At 50.4% G+C, this 15615-nt stretch overlaps 4 protein-coding genes across 4 annotated transcripts; 2 read left to right on the forward strand and 2 right to left on the reverse strand.

The window, feature by feature from the left end:
- Positions 1-432: 432 nt before the first annotated feature.
- Positions 433-3648, reverse strand: ALT_5613 (uncharacterized protein; the record flags this gene model as incomplete). Its single annotated transcript, XM_033554619.2, has 5 exons — positions 433-2787; positions 2843-3129; positions 3217-3294; positions 3351-3434; positions 3510-3648. The coding sequence occupies 5 exons, from the start codon at positions 3646-3648 to the stop codon at positions 433-435; spliced, it is 2943 nt and encodes a 980-aa protein (XP_033410510.2).
- Positions 3649-5378: 1730 nt separating this feature from the next.
- psf3 (DNA replication protein PSF3) lies at positions 5379-6211 on the reverse strand (the record flags this gene model as incomplete). Its single annotated transcript, XM_089599934.1, has 5 exons — positions 5379-5446; positions 5503-5611; positions 5687-5899; positions 6047-6115; positions 6170-6211. 5 exons carry the CDS (start codon positions 6209-6211, stop codon positions 5379-5381), a joined length of 501 nt encoding a protein of 166 aa, XP_089455811.1.
- Positions 6212-8773: 2562 nt separating this feature from the next.
- ALT_5615 (uncharacterized protein) lies at positions 8774-11476 on the forward strand (the record flags this gene model as incomplete). The annotated part of the gene is made up of 1 exon (XM_033554617.2): positions 8774-11476. One exon carries the CDS (start codon positions 8774-8776, stop codon positions 11474-11476), a length of 2703 nt encoding a protein of 900 aa, XP_033410508.2.
- Positions 11477-12424: 948 nt separating this feature from the next.
- ALT_5616 (uncharacterized protein) lies at positions 12425-15514 on the forward strand (the record flags this gene model as incomplete). Its single annotated transcript, XM_033554616.2, has 1 exon — positions 12425-15514. The coding sequence occupies one exon, from the start codon at positions 12425-12427 to the stop codon at positions 15512-15514; it is 3090 nt and encodes a 1029-aa protein (XP_033410507.2).
- Between the last annotated feature and the right edge of the window lie 101 nt (positions 15515-15615).

A 15615-nucleotide genomic window follows, 5' to 3' on the forward strand; every position in this document is an offset into this window, starting at 1 on the left:
GTCAAATGAAATCGTTATCATGTGCGATTTGTAAAAGCAGAGAGCAAGTCATAATGAAAGAAGGCTCGCCGTGCAAAAGCGTACAAAGGAACATAAGGCCAAAAAGAGAGATGGTGCACTGGTGATGAGTTGGCAGACCTGCTGAACCACAACCAGGACAAAAAGCAGAAAGACGCCCAAATGCTTCATATATCGTCAGAGATGTATCGTAATTCGCAGTAAATAAGGCTGGCATTCCATGAAAACCGCCCATGCAATCGATAGTCGTACAGTCCCACATAAAGTTATTTGAAGGAAAGGCTCGGGGTATCAAAGCAGGTCATACAAGTCATGCATGAGATACACGCGACGTGATCAGAGAATTTAAAGTGGCATAGGCCGGGTCATGTATTCTCGAATGCGGGTATTTTTGTTATTGCTGCGCCGTATCCTTCAAGGTCGACGGGTTCTTCGCTCAATATATCGCGGCCGACGTGTCGGATCGTCGTCGTCTTGCTTTTGAGCCATATATCTGACGGAAGCTGACATATCCTGAATAGCTCCATACGCACCGACGCTCTTTGCTGCCTCGGGCAAGGTGTTGGAGCTGTCAGGGCCCCACCGAGGTATCGGCCGTTCCTTGTTGGTAGTCTGCGCAGTTGCCGTCGAGTCGGCTCCAGCTTTCTTATGGTGAGAGCCGCTTCCGCTCGAACCTTTCATCCAACCAAAGCCAAAGATGCCAAGGGAGCTACGTCTCTTATGCCCTTTGCTGGCGGACGTTGATGGTCTGGTGGTTGCCGTTGATGAGTGTGACCAGAAGTTTGATTCTGTGAAAGAATGGGGAAGAGTCCTGCTGGGGCTGTTTGCGGTATTCGCCGCAGCATAGGTCGGTGCCGATCCGCAGAGCTCCCCGTGAACCCGTTGTGAAGCATCCATAGTTTCAACGGTCTTGGCTGTCTTTGGCGGTTCCACGATCCTGGCTTTGCGAATGACAGGGGAGGGCGCACCGTCTCCACTATCTTCTGAATCAGTTATCGGGGATGGCTCAAGACGACGAGGCTGTGCTAGACGGCTTAGGAACGGTGGCCGAAGATTGATCCGTCGTCGGTGTTCCCGTTCTTGATGTACAGGCTGTGTATTTGTGTCTGATGGAGGCAAAGGAAGCGTGGTTATTTCTGGGACTCCCGGGTCTCGGAGAGTCGAGTCCACACTATGCCTACGAGTTAGGAACGTGGATTGGCTGGGAGCCCGTGCCCCGGCCGCTTTAGACGGCGGAAGGCCGGTATAGGTCTTTGTGTTTGAAGATCTATTCTTCGTCGGCCGAGGACTTGGCTTTGCCGCCTCGACCCAGTCTTGAGGAGTCAAGGGGGGCGATAGAGATGACATATCTGCTATTGGCTTTTGAATTATGGGGACTGGCGGAGAGTAGTAGTTCTTCTCCATCTTTGATATGACTTTCTCAATTCCCCCAGGGTTGAAGATCACGTCATCAACGTCGCTGAAATAACGCATACTTGGCTTTGGAGAAGCTGGATCAAACACGTAATTCGGCTTGGATGGGATGCCGTTCAAGGGAAAGATAGCCGGGGTCGCTTCGCGCTCTTCAGTACTAAGACGAGGAAGACTCACATCACTCCGAGCAGGGTTAATTCTTTCCAAGTCTCTATGATCGGAGCTTTTCGTTGTCAGCTCGCCCGCAGACCTTGGCCGGCCAAGGTTTCGGGGGGCAGAGCACTGCTGGTAAGGCTGAACCTTCTCCCTGGCGCTACTGCCATTCGATCTGTTCGTCCCCGACGCACAGGCCGTACTCATTGTGTCTGGAGTAGGGGGTAATTTTGACCCTCCAAAGACATCATCCAACCGTGGCTTCTGGCGAGGGGCGCTTGGGAACATGCCGTTTTTGATAATGTAATCGCCAGCTTCCTTTGAAGCATTGGTGTAAGCTTGGTGCCTTTCTTTTGGGATGGTACTTGTCGGAAATAACTCCACTTGAGGCTGATTCCAGCTAGAGCTGCGAATGTGCCCGCTTGCCTGTATTTCGCCTTTGGGCCTAGGGGTAGTCTCACTTGTCCCCACTGATTTTTCCTGGTGGACTGGAGTGTCGACTTGGTTGAAAAGAGGCGCCTCGTTTATAGTGTCATAGGGCATGAGCTCGCTACATTCACTGAGAGCACTCAATCTGGGTGACTCTGGTTCGGTAATTTCAGTCATTGAGTTCATACTCTCCGCCTTCGTCATAGCGCTTCTTGCAGAGCGCGAAGGATGTTCAGACGTAACATAGAGACTGCGTAGAGCTGCGGTGCTCGGCTGCTCTTCACGGAGGAATGAAGGGGCCCTTGTGAGAGAACGACTTTCCGAAGAAACTCGGTTATTGTCCCCTAGCAAGGTGCCCTTCCTAGACGAAGACCTCTCTGGTATATCTGGAGTGACACAATTCTTAGGTGTAGCTGCGTCTTGCCCATTGCTGGACGAAGGACGAGCTGTAGAGGCTCTGGACGAAAGTGCACCAGCCTCCAGCTCCTCCAATCTCGCTTCAAGTTGACAGATCAATTCCACGGCTTCTGTGACCGCCTGGTCTCGCTTATCGATCTCTTGACGGAGCTGCTCGTTGGACTCGCGGAGTCTCTGATTGTCCTCTTCCACATCACGAAGCTCTTGCAGTTCCTCTTCTAACTCGCGCATGCGCTGAACGTCGTCCTCCAGCTGCTGCATACGTTCCAATCTTTTCTCCAAGACGGCCATCTGCTGCGCGCGATGGAAGATGTCGAGTTTCAGGTCAAAATTTTGTTTGTTAATTTTCGAAATGTACTGGCTGGGCGTCAATTTATGCCTTGACTTATGACCCTTCTCGTGCATAACTTACTTGGTCCATCTCCCTGAAACCCATCTCTCGTGGCTGCTTGAGACCCGCCGATAATGCGCTATTAATCTTGCGTTGTCTCTCAGAACCTGCATCTTCCTGGGACTGAGACTGAGTCTGAGTCTGAGACTGGCTTTGCGAGCGTTCGGGGGTACGAGGCATGTACTCTGCACAGTCATCTGTAGGAGGAGGACCCCGCGAAACTCGAGTCGCACGTTGCTCTCTTAAAAGGTCTTGTAAAAGCGTAGAGGAAGGGTTCACTAAAGGTGTAGAAGCAGGTTCCGGGGTCCCTGTCGCACACAGCAGTTGTGAGCATTCTCTTCTCCATGGTGCCACAGCTTCGCGGAGTGCAAGGACAGCTCAACTATAACTCGTACCTGATCTAGACCCATGTTTCCTTCGTGTGGCACGAGGCGTTCCACTTAATGGAGAATGGCCATTGAACCAGGACGTTTCTGTGTATACCAATCAGCACCAAGATATTTCATTGTAGAACTCAGGCACGCTTTACCAGAATCCAATCGCGACGGACTATTCATGGTGGACGTGCCCTTGACACGAGCAAGCGCTGCAGGAATTGGGGGATCGGATTTGTCTGTGGAACACGGCGGTCAAGTCAGTTCTTTTGTGTATTTCAAATGGGACCTTGCGAAATCAAGGGCGGACTTACTGTTTGAGCAGTGTCTCAGGAATGCTGTACGGCGAGCAGGGACAGGCACGGAGGAAGAGGGCTCGAAGGACTGTCGCAAGGTCGAAGGGGCAGTTGATTGCACGGAGATTGTGCTACGTCGCTTGGGTTTCGAATCCATGCTGATGAAATGTAGACAGGAGCCACTCAGCTAGCTAGCTAGCACATTGCAGGATCTGACAAATTTGCAACAGGACGGCCAGCCGTGTATCCTCTAGGGGTGGCAGAACTCTTCATCAAATTGGGGAAATTACTTGGTCCACTGAGCAAGGGTTGACTCAAAGAGCTCTCGCGGTACGGAGTACTGGCAGATTGACGATGCGAGGGGCCCAAACTCTGAGGCTGGAGGCGCAATGATCAACGAGGAGAAAGAACGGTGGGTTCACCTAATGCAGGAGAGAGGAAGGTAGTGATGATATCGGAGAAGCACAGCGTATGTAGCCTTTTGGCACTATATCAAGTGAGGGGAAGATGAAGATGATGATGACAAGCGCCTGTGAGGAGTCAACTGCGAGTCTGTAAATCTTCAAGCTAAGCAAGAAGCGGAGAGTCCCACGATATGGGTCTGGTCGGGGAATGTCAGGTGTTGCCATGCGACCGATTGTCATGCATTCAAGCAGCGGCCGATCTATTGTTTTTATCCCTTGAATTGCGATTGTTGTCCCTCTTCTCCGTATTGTCGATGTTCATCCTCATACCTCAGATAAGATAGGCAATTGAGCCCGTCATCATTCACTTCCGCCGTCGGGATATCAGTTTTTGGAGAAAGGGTAGCCCGGAGTCCCCTTCCTGGAGGATCAAAGAAACCGCCAATGGGGTTCCATCTCTTGCGAATCATCATTGGCGTTTTTGTGCTAGTGCCCACTAAAGAGTAAGCAATGAGACTAAGGTACGGCTAAAGTTCTATGTAGACTAGCCTTTAATCCTGTCAGAGCTCAGGGGCTGGACTCTTATCGACTATTATCGTGAATAGGAGTCGATTTTGGACTCTGGTAGATATAGGAACAATCTGCCATTGTCGCACATATTCTTTCACCTTCAAATTGATTTAAAGACACTGATACACTCAGTAATAGGAATGAGTACTCAGCACCATGATTCCTTCTGGCTCAATTGCTCATAATACAGAGTAGAGTAACAAAAGGAATATGCTCCAGCCCCACAAGGCGGGGTGAGCCGTGGACCACAAGTTGCCCATGTGCGGTACGCCAGATCTAGGTAGGTAGTCTAACTAACTGCACTTCAATAGACAACGGCACAATAGAAATATAATGAAAATATCTGATTGATTAGTCGCTGAGAGGACCCCCTGGCTACTATTATATCATCGGTCCTTTGCTTATCCTGGCATTTGCTTCGAAAGATATATTCAGCCACAATGGCACTTAAATATTTACATGTTCATATCTGATTGTGTCCTGCAAAGTCAAGGGCCCAGTGAACTGGGTTGCTACTACAATTATCCATGCCAATCACACGGTGATACCGGAATCCTTTCCCCTGGGTTTACTGTAGACAATCAACGGTTCCAAAAGCCAGCTATTCCAATGACGTGCTACTCAAACGGTCTGGCAAATATTGGAACCCTACGGACGCAGACAACCAGGACCTGCACGTAGGCTAGCATTATTAAGTCAACCTCGAGTCATTTGCTCGAAATTAGAACTGATTATTCAGACATGACTGATATCTTGAGGCTCATGCTTTTGAACATCCTACCCCATGCACCAACGAAATGAGATCATGAAATCAATAGCTTGGATTTCTATCATGAACTAACCACAGGATTCCCCTATCACACTAAGAGCGAGCACAGCTCAACCCCTAACCTTCATTTTGGAATTGGCTCTATCATCTCTTTTTGGCCTCCCCTGCCCAGATTCGTGTCTCCCTTGCGCTATCGTGGGCCACGCGGAACACTAGTTGAAGATAGTCAATAGCCGGGAATTGCATGTCAAGGGATGAAATCACATACACTGTCTTTCCGTCTCATCAAGCCCTCGAAGAAAATCTGCACCCTCCCCTAAAGCACCCTTGGGGTTATGCGCGTGGTCAGCAATCTCCGCTGCGCGCTTTTTGAATGTCTGTCAAGACTAAAATTAGCAAAGGAACGTACGGGAGCTGGTCAACTCCACGCAGCCTGGCACATTTATACGTACGTTGATGAGGACATCCACCATCTCTTCCTCCTCGAAGAGGTCGAGCACTCGCTCACTCAGACTGTAGAAGTGCGGTGCCAATGAGCGCAGATCGACGGTTCGGGGGTCGGCTTTTAGCGCATTCACTACTCGGTCTGATAATGCCGATGGAAGGTCAAGTGTAACTAATCGTGAAGTTCCCAGACGTGCTCTTTCTTCGGAGTTAGCTTGAGTCTACTTCGTCAATAGCACATTCTGCGCAAGATCCTGACCCAATTGATAACATCACACCCAGCCATAATGGAAGATCAATTCGGGTTCCTGCCTTGATCTATACAATCGTCAAATCCTGAGTCCTTCTCCTGGGGCATCGTTACTCACATTTTCTCCAGGATTGCCCTCCAAGATGCCAAGCCCGGGCACCTCAAGTTCAAATGTGCAGGGCAGTTTCTGGTATGCATTCGTTAGATCAAGAAATCGTTGTCAAGGTACCAACTGGCATACTTGAGCGTCTGTCAGGATAGAGTCAACGTCATAGTAGGACATTTCGAAGTCTTCTCTGAGTAGTAATATTGTCAAGACATAAAGCAATGCCATTAATTGTGGTCTATCGTTCCGCAGCGCGTACCGTTGTCGCGCGGTCACGTGGTAAACGTAAGATTGTCCATTGCTACTTGGTACTTCTTGGCACTTCTTCAGTATGATTTGACCATCGTATACTTCACTCGGCTATCTCAAGGGCGCCATGTAGGTTCTACGGGTGTAAGTCTGCCATCAGTAGCAAAAAATAATGGCGTTATCACGACATTCCTGAAGTCAGGTTCAGTAGGTGCTGTGCCACTGCCCGAAAGATATTGTTGCCAATTTTGGACCATCTTCCTTTCCAGCGGTGCCAGGCTTGTTTAATTTCAGAAGACTCCTCCCTATCCGACGAACACAAACTCTGACGGTACTGCGATACGTTGGAAAGTTATGAAGGAGCTTGACTTGGACCTGTCTTTTGATCCTGGAACCATTTCGAAGCATAGCGCCGGATGTCTCGAATCATCCCAGAACTATATGCATCCCCGACAATACGGTCAACAAGGAGTGCCCTGAATGAGGATGTTTATTGGATGCAGATTCTGAAGTCGACGATGGATGAAGGACGACATCTTGCAGCTTAGTCTGGAGGATCTGACAAGTGAATTCAAAGTTTTCGAAGATGTCTCACTACTGAAGGGACACCGTACTGAGACCCGAGGTCACAATGAACCTACGTGGACATTGATCTTTTGTTCCTTTGCCTTCATCACAAACTCAAGTGGATCCTATTAAAGAGTTGCAAGTCAATGGATTTAGGTTGAATTGAAATAGGCGGATCGATGTAGATAGAGACGGGCAGACAAAGAAAGCATGAGATCTCGGTTCGAGGAAGAACGGTTTTGTTACCATTTCCGGACGAACCTGGAGGTTCTAGAACTGGGGATTTTCAGGGCCAACCACAGGGTGTTTCTTATCTAAAATAGTGCGACTCCACCGGGCAGTCACACTGCGAACATGTCTTAGATACTGGGAATTGTCTATGTATTATTTCATGGATTCGACATCGAACCATCTCGAGACCGTGGATCTTTAGCTGGAGCAGCTACCTTACTCTACATCCTGATCATGCCTTCTGTAGGTAGAGAGATAGCTATATAACCATTGTCGAGATAGCGCGGCAGATAACACCACCAATAGTGGACAACTTAGAAGCCTATTATGGTACTGATCCAATAACACAGCACATTGAGATTGGACATTGCCTTCCGAGCTTATCGCTCGAATCATACCTGGTTCGTGAAGCCCAACACGATGCTGTAAAATCGGAGAATTGGTGAGGGGAGGCCGGAATATGTACGGTACCACCATTCCTCCTGTTTTCGGACAGATAGTGATCTGCCGAGAATCAAAATCTGTCGCCATCCGTCTTGTGCCCGAAATTAATGCATAACCATGCAGTCTGAACTCCATCATCCACAGATCTCAGCGTCCTCTGTGCTCAGATAGGACAGCTACCTTGTTTGTTTGTTTGTTCGTGTCTCCAAGTCATATCTACGCAGTACCATCACCGCAGGGCTTGGCGCTGGGTTCTAAATTAGTGCTAGCTACGAGTAATCGGGTCTAGCCTAGGTATTTAGTTCTTGTCCGTTGATTTTTACTGGCTAGGAGGCATCTATTATCTCGAGACTAGGAGGTGCTAGACCCCTCTCTAAGTTCTAAGATGTCTGAAAACCATCACCCTTCTCCAGTTCCTTGTTTTCGAGAAGACTCGAGTACGAATGTGGCTCTGACTACATCGTACCCTGCAAGAATTTTTTTTTTTCTCTGCTCCATTGTTATGCGTATATTCGAGTCAGTCACATCCCGATCCAGAGATGGGTAAGTACCGAAGGTAAGCAGTACCAGATACTTACCCAGGTACCATCCTTACGTATGTAGTATCAGTTAACCCTGACCCGCTACCTTAGGTACCTTATTCCGTACCTGGGCACGTACTTGGGTTGTAAGTGTAACGGCCGTGTAATAATCATGCAAGCGGTATGGGGACCAAATAGGTACAACATTAAGCACCTAAGTAAGGTACGTACCTAGATCCTTCTTATCCAAATATAGCACTGTATCCTGATAGCCGGGGTCAAGGTCTTACAATTCCATACATACATACGTCGCTGGGAAATCTAATTTAATTTATCCAAGGATGGAATGTTCAGTCAGTCCATTCATTATTTTTCCAACGATCGATCTAGTCTACCTCTTCATCTTTTTCTCTCTCTCCTTTGTTTATCTGCTTCTTTAGAAGGTCCCTATTATTGTTTCTTTTTCTTGTGTTTCTCACCCTCCTTCCTACACTCTCACCTTGCCCCTATCTCTCCATTCCTCCTCTAATATCATCTCTCGCCTCCTTTGAGAAGTATTGCATTTGACACACTCCTGTGCACTACTGCATGAGGGTTGCCTTATTTCTTTCCAAAATCCGTCAAGCAATTATCCGTAAATCCCCCTCACCTCCACTAGACCTTACGGACTGCCTTGTGCTCTTGATGGCCCTTGGGGACGTCCACTGCTTCCCCACCACCAAAGAGAATGGCTTACAACGCCGTTTCCCAGGCCGACGTCGAAGTGGCCTCCAACGCGACCGATTCTGACGCCTCCCGCAGTCCATCGCTGCAGTCGCACCAGCGCCCCACCTTTCAGCCACTGCCCCTAGATACAGAGCATATCGGAGGAGGGAGTTATTTACAACCGGCAAAGACCGCAGAGGACACCGGATTTGGCAGCTTGAGCTCCATATTACGGCCCATAACATCGACCAGCTACGACATGGTCGAGGAAGACGACTACGAGGAAACGAACCCTGGCGCAGATCGACGGTCCGACGATCTTCGTCGCGTGATTCCTCCGCTCGACACTACTTCCAAGCCACAAGTGCAAACAGACTCCGATGAACCACCCTTGCGGACTCCTATCACCGATACGCCGGTACCTCTCAGTCATCCGACGCCAGATCTCCAGTCCTTACAAGGAGCGTATGTCACTAATGTGGAGAGGTTGGAGAGGAGTGCGGAACGCTTGAGCTCGAGCTCGGCGGATATTGCGAGTGAGATTCGAAAGATGAATCTCGAGCAGAAGAGGCGCTCGTGCAGCTCCGTCTCGAACTCTGTTCTCCAATACAACACGGAAGGTTCCCCCTTGAGGAACAACATTTCCAGCCCTCAGGGCTCCACTCGTTCGGCATCTCGTTTGACGCAAGTGTCGGAAAGTGGAAATGAGGGTATTTTCACCCAGCCTGCGGTTGGGACTGCCCCTGAGCACATTTCTCCGCCTCAAGAGACCTTTTCCCACCAGTCCCCCGCCGATTTTCCTGGTCGGCACGGTCATGGTGCAGGCTACGAGATTGAGAGGCCTTCGTCTGCAGCTTCCGGTGACACCTTTCAACAAGCGAGGGTTCTGTTCACCGATTTTGACGGCGTCCATTTTGTTGACAAAGGTCCGGACCCCATGCGCCATGTGTCGCTGACCCGACCGCCTCTCGCAAGTAGCTCCGAGTCGTACAAGGAACCACAGGTGGGAAATAATATGGTATACTACCCTGCGCCTGTTCCGATGATGCTGAATTTACCGCCTCGGCTATCGCACAGCCGTGATGCGGAGCGGGAACGAGAGAAACGTCGCACCCAGCTCCTCAGCACAGTTGCTCCGGAGAACAGGAAATCCGCGCCATGGCTGTCTGGTCAAATTCAAGAGGAAGCGAACGGCCAGAAAAATTACAAAGATTTGCCTCCGCAACTTCGAGCGAGCGTCTTTTTTGACACGCCGGCCGCACCGCTGGAAATCGAAGTGAAACAGGCTTCGGCCGTCGAAACGCTTGAGAGCATACTGGATGCCTCCGCGCATGCCCCTGTTACTGCCTTTACAGAACATCCCTTCGCTGGGAACGTAGGGTCAGATGTATATCGGAACGCCAAGCCCAAGTCGTCCCATCCGAATCTATACGAACAAAGGAAGAAACGTGCATCGAGAACCAATCTCGTCTCTGAGTATCGTACTTCCAATCCTGATCTCAGAGCGGCCTCCATCGCGTCCCATCCATTACATAAGCAAACTGAAGCAGACGCTGCGGTTAGACATGAAAATGCCGCTCCACATGCGGATGATGATGCTTACGATGAACAGTCAGAGAGCGATGATTCCGAAACGGGGGATGAAGAATCAGAGGAGGAGGACGAACCAGATTTCGAATACACAGGTCCCCCGAATACTCTGCTAGCAGAGCTAGAAATGCGAAAGCAGGAACTTAAACAGCGGCGGCGGACAGCCGCTGCCTCCAATGGAATGCACTCCACCCTTCTTCAGCTTGAGGCTGTCGCGCAGAAGCAAAGTGAGCACAGGCGGCAAAAACCGGTTACATTAGCTTGGGAAGATCCCGACGTTCACAAGCACGAGGAGGATGAGGATGAAGACGTTCCCCTGGCCGTGCTCTTCCCTGAGAAAGCCAATGTCCCCGACGAGGCCAGACCATTGGGTCTCATGGAGAGAAGGGAATTGGAGGAGAGTGAGCCGCTAAGCAGACGTCGCGCGAGGCTGCGAGGAGAGCCTTTGCCCTTGGCCAGCCTTGATAAGCGCCCAACCACCATGTACACTCAAAATATGCCGGAGCCCGCGCAGCCGGACAGCGAAGACGAGGGAGAGACCTTAGCGCAGCGCCTTAAGCGTTTGAAAGCCAAGGACCGCACCAGCACTGTCGCAGAGAGTGAGTTTGCGAGTGAAATCCTTGCCGAACTAAGCCATCTACACGAGGACGAACCGAAGGACAGGGAAACCGAGGCCGCGCCCGAAGACGAGACTCTGGCTCAACGACGAGAGCGGCTTCGAAGGGAGGCCGCCGCTCAGAAGAAGGCGACGCAAGCTCCAAGATACCGGAGAAGTATGGCGGACATCCTTCATGCCCGTCCGATCAGCGTCGGGCAACCGCCCACGAACGAGCCTGCTGCTCACCGTGGACCGACCCATCAGCGTTCATACGACAACCGTCTATCAACACAGCAACTGCCGTTAAATTTTGGGAATCCAGCTGCGGCAGGATTTGCGCAGAACCAAGGACTTGTGGCGGCAAATCCTCAGACTTTGGGGGTGGTGCACCCGAACACATTCTACAGCGATGCTATCTTGGGGATGAATCATCTGAGCTATGCTATGCCTCATAACTACCATTCCAAAGTCTTACAGCCTGTGGTTGATAATGGCCAACGGGAGATCATTGATCGTTGGAGGCAAAGCATCAGATAATTCTCCTCTAGCGACCTCAGTCTTGCTTTTGATGCTGTTGTTTCTTTCATTCTTTTACACTCTTGCATCTGATTCTAAGCGGTATCCATGGTTGTGATGCATTGAAAGCATAAGCCCTCAAGCCCTCATTGTATTGGTGATATCCATGTAGAATTAGCGATTTTGCTTTGTGTTGTGTAAACTCAATCTCTTGTAAAAACGTTCCTGATAATGCATTGATTCAACCTTTCGTCCTCGCATGAAAGAGCAGCTCTACAGTACTCCGTATGTAGATATGCCCTGCATTTACCTTGCGGATGGTACAACCAATCCAAACCATGACTGAGGTAGTAACTATTTCAATCCAGACCGTGAGATCGATGGGATGTTAAAGAGTCAAAAATAAGTTCTGCCTAACTAAAGCACCGGTTGAATCAAACGACAGAGTGCAATCATTATACTTTCGTGCTGAAAGTTTGGCTTGACCCGTCGATGATGATGATTATCCGCTTTCGGATAATAGGTAAGCTAAGTAGATAACGGATGACATTCCTTCTTCCACCGTTTCGGTCAACAGCAACAATAAATAATGCAATAACACCTAGTTCTTCTCATGGCTGACCCCTTAGTCAGTTTTCATTATTGGCAATAGTTCTTCTCATGAATGATTTCTTTATCATGACTTTGAATGATTATATCACTTGAATACCGGATATTTACCAGTTCCCCCTCCTAATTTAATAATTAATTCCCCCTCAAATTATCTCCTCTGCTTGTTTAACTATTGTTAGAACAGCGACCCGTGCACGGCTGAGACGAGCCCCACAGCTCATTATATTGATTTTATCACCTTTGCAGGCTCAACAGGACGCGAACAACAAATTGAAGGCAGAATGGATGATTTCTATGAGTCCTGAACGGAGCGACCACTCATAAGGAAGCACTGTAGGTGCTGGGGTGCCGATAACCATGCCACCATCCACAGTCTTCTCCTACTGGCGACGTGAACATCGTCGCTCGAGTGCACCCCCGATCTCATCGTCCGGACAAGCCTCTTCAAGAGGCAAAAGCAACGGCAACCCTCCTCAGCTCCCGGTTATTCAGCACACGCCGATCCTTGCGACGACGATCGAGGAATCATCTCCATGCCCCGATACGCTGACTCCCCTTACTTCGAGCGAATACTCGCCGGCAGATGGCGATGCTGATAAGGGACATAGTGTGGGTTCTACAGTCTCGACAGATGCGCCGTCATCTGCTGCGACCAACCTGGCAGTACCGTCCTCTACTTCGGACAAGCAAGCGCGGCCTCAATCCAGTCCAGAAGGCCGCGAAAAGAACTTGGACCTCACTGCTCAGCCGAATTCGTCGCAAGTGTCCATTACGGCTTCCCGTTTTGAGTATGGCGACAGCGACTCCTCGAAGCCGAACTCGCCTTTTAGGCTGTCCTTCGGTAAAGGATTGCTGAACTCTCAGAATCAATCCTTCGACGCCAATATTAAGCGATCTTCGACGCCCGTGTTGACATGTACCGCTGACAAATCGAATACAATGCACAAGGAATACAGGCCGGAAGGCTCGAGTTACCGTCGTCAAACCGACCGAGACGTGTCCGCGGAACATACATCGCATAAATCTGGGAAGGCAATGCTTCACCTCCTCAACCCGATGTCTCTCCTGGCCCGGCGGCGGTCTTCACAATTTGCCAGCCTCCGAGCGGAGGACATCAGCATCGGAGCTCGAAACGTGGTCCCCGCCATACCCGATGATTATGATCCTAGGATACGCGGAAACATCGTGCACGACTTCTCTGCCCCTCGTCCGCGCCGGAATTTGTCCACAGCCCCAGTCCTCTTACAAGATGCTGCAAATCAGTATAATCCATACAATACGCCGCAGACTGAGAATGTCTCTCGTCCGCATGGGAGGGATGCAGTAGTTCAATCAAGCGAGCACAGGAGGAAACACAGTGAATACTCCCCAGTTTTCAAGGAGCATTTCGAGGACGATCGGAATGTGCTACAAGTTGACAACAAAGCCTATTTACAGTCATCGCTTCTCACAAACCCGTCTCTTCGTAGCAATGATCAATCGGTCCCTGTATTTGCAAGGCGACTCCCGTCGCGACTACCCGATCATGAGGAACATCCCGAGGAATCAATCCCTCATCAATCTGAGCCCCAAGCAGGACCACAGAGCAAAGAACAGCCAGCAGCTCAGCAAGATTCAGATACAATTGAAATAATACCCCATCAGCCATCTGGCCTACCGAAACATTTCAAAAGCAACGCGTCCCGATTCAGTTTTGACATGAACGGAGTTGAATCGTCAGCACAGGAGAAGCTTCTGGAAGAAAAGCACAAGGAGAAAGAAGCGGCACGCAGGGCCAAAGCTCAGCTCGAAGATAGGGAATACAGTGACGTCGAAGACGATTATGACAACGACCTTTTAGATGACTTTGACGGCTTGGAAGAAAAGATCCCTGGGGTCAACACCGACGCCGAAGAAGATGAGTTTAGTGGATTCTCCGGCCCCGGAGCCGCATTGACTACCTCATGGTATGCTCCTGGCCTCTCACCAGTGGTCGCGAGCCCCATCAGCGCTCCAGGTTTTGGTCCGGCAGTCGATTTAGATCTGCAATCCGATCAAGGCGGCGCTCCACAGTTATCCGAGCTCTCTGTCACCGAAGACAAAGTCGCTTCGTTTCTCCCGACGACAACCCTTTCGGAATCGGCGGCGATAGGAGGCGCTCTGCAGACGGGAACTCGTTCTTCTACATCGCAGCTAACCGAAGAAGACGACGACCTGTACTTTGACGACGGGGAATTTGGCGACCTGGCTGCTGATGCAGGCGGCGAGACGTTTGACGAATCGATTTTCGATGACGAATCCAGTCATTTGTATGCTCGCAAGACGGCAGTTGTACCCGCCGCGCTGGTTGAACCGGGCACGACGGACCAGACGGAAGACAAGTCTAGATCAAGTGAAGCATCTGAATCTCACATCCTGAGTCCCGAACTGGATCAGAAGGATGGTCTTAAGCACGCACCGAGCGTTGCTAGTGATTTTCGAGACCGAGCAGTTGCCAGATATGGTGGACTTGACGCTGAAATGACCCATAACCTGTCGACAACACAATCTCATGGTGGGGTCTTATCTGAACATAACCTGGAGGTCTTGCACAACGCGCTGGAGAAGGCCGCCAATGAGACAGCCAACGTGGACAGATTCAAGCGCACCACAAGCGCGAGCGAGAGGTCCCTAGGCCAGGACAGCATTGCCAGAACGAACCAGACTATGGACTCTTACTCGGGGCTCGTCTCAGACGACAGCCATCTGAGCCAGGCTATGGATGCAATGGGCTTTGAAGAGGTTTTTGACGATTTCAACTACGACGACGATGATGCCTTTTACGATGATCCCATCATCGCTGCTGCCAATGCGGAGGCGCTGGAAAACGACGATGAAGGCTTCTATGGGCAAGAGTTTGGATTTTACGCCCAGGCTCATGGGGCCTACAGCTCAGAACTTACCAATGGGGGGTACTTCGGTCCGCGTGGCGTCGAAGGCATTTCGCGTAACCACAGCAGCCGAGGCAAATTCAGAGAACCCAGTCTGACTCCTATTACTGAACGAAGTGAATGGAGCACGCGAAACTCGGTCATTTCATTGACCGCCCACGGGGCGGCTCACTCCAATCCCGCCGTCTCTGGTCCAGGGCTGGCGCAACTTGTTGATATGGGTACCATGGACGACGAGATGTCCCTGAGCGCGCTGTTGAAACTGCGCCGCGGTGCCTGGGGTGGCAGTAATGGAAGCCTTCGTAGCAGCAGCGGAAGCCCACCACCTCATCATCACTCATCGTCGAATCGCGCGAGCTTCACGGCCTTTTCTGATGTGAGCCCGACTGTATATACGGTTCCGCCGGATTACCTCTTTGGAGGACCAAGCGCGGCTGAATCGCCGATCATGATACCAACGAATGGAGATGTCGTCCACCAGTCGGTATGTGGAGAAGCGGACTCGCAAATGAATCCTGAAGAAGCTGTTCCCAGATGATGCATGTCCATCCACCTCAACGAGCCTGCCGAGCTAAAGATGTCACGACACGGAGAAGCGTGGCGAGTACATATACATGATTTATACCCCCCATTTTACAT

Source organism: Aspergillus lentulus (genome assembly GCF_001445615.1).
Source record: "Aspergillus lentulus DNA, contig: Alt09, strain: IFM 54703, whole genome shotgun sequence".
Taxonomy (NCBI): domain Eukaryota; kingdom Fungi; phylum Ascomycota; class Eurotiomycetes; order Eurotiales; family Aspergillaceae; genus Aspergillus; species Aspergillus lentulus.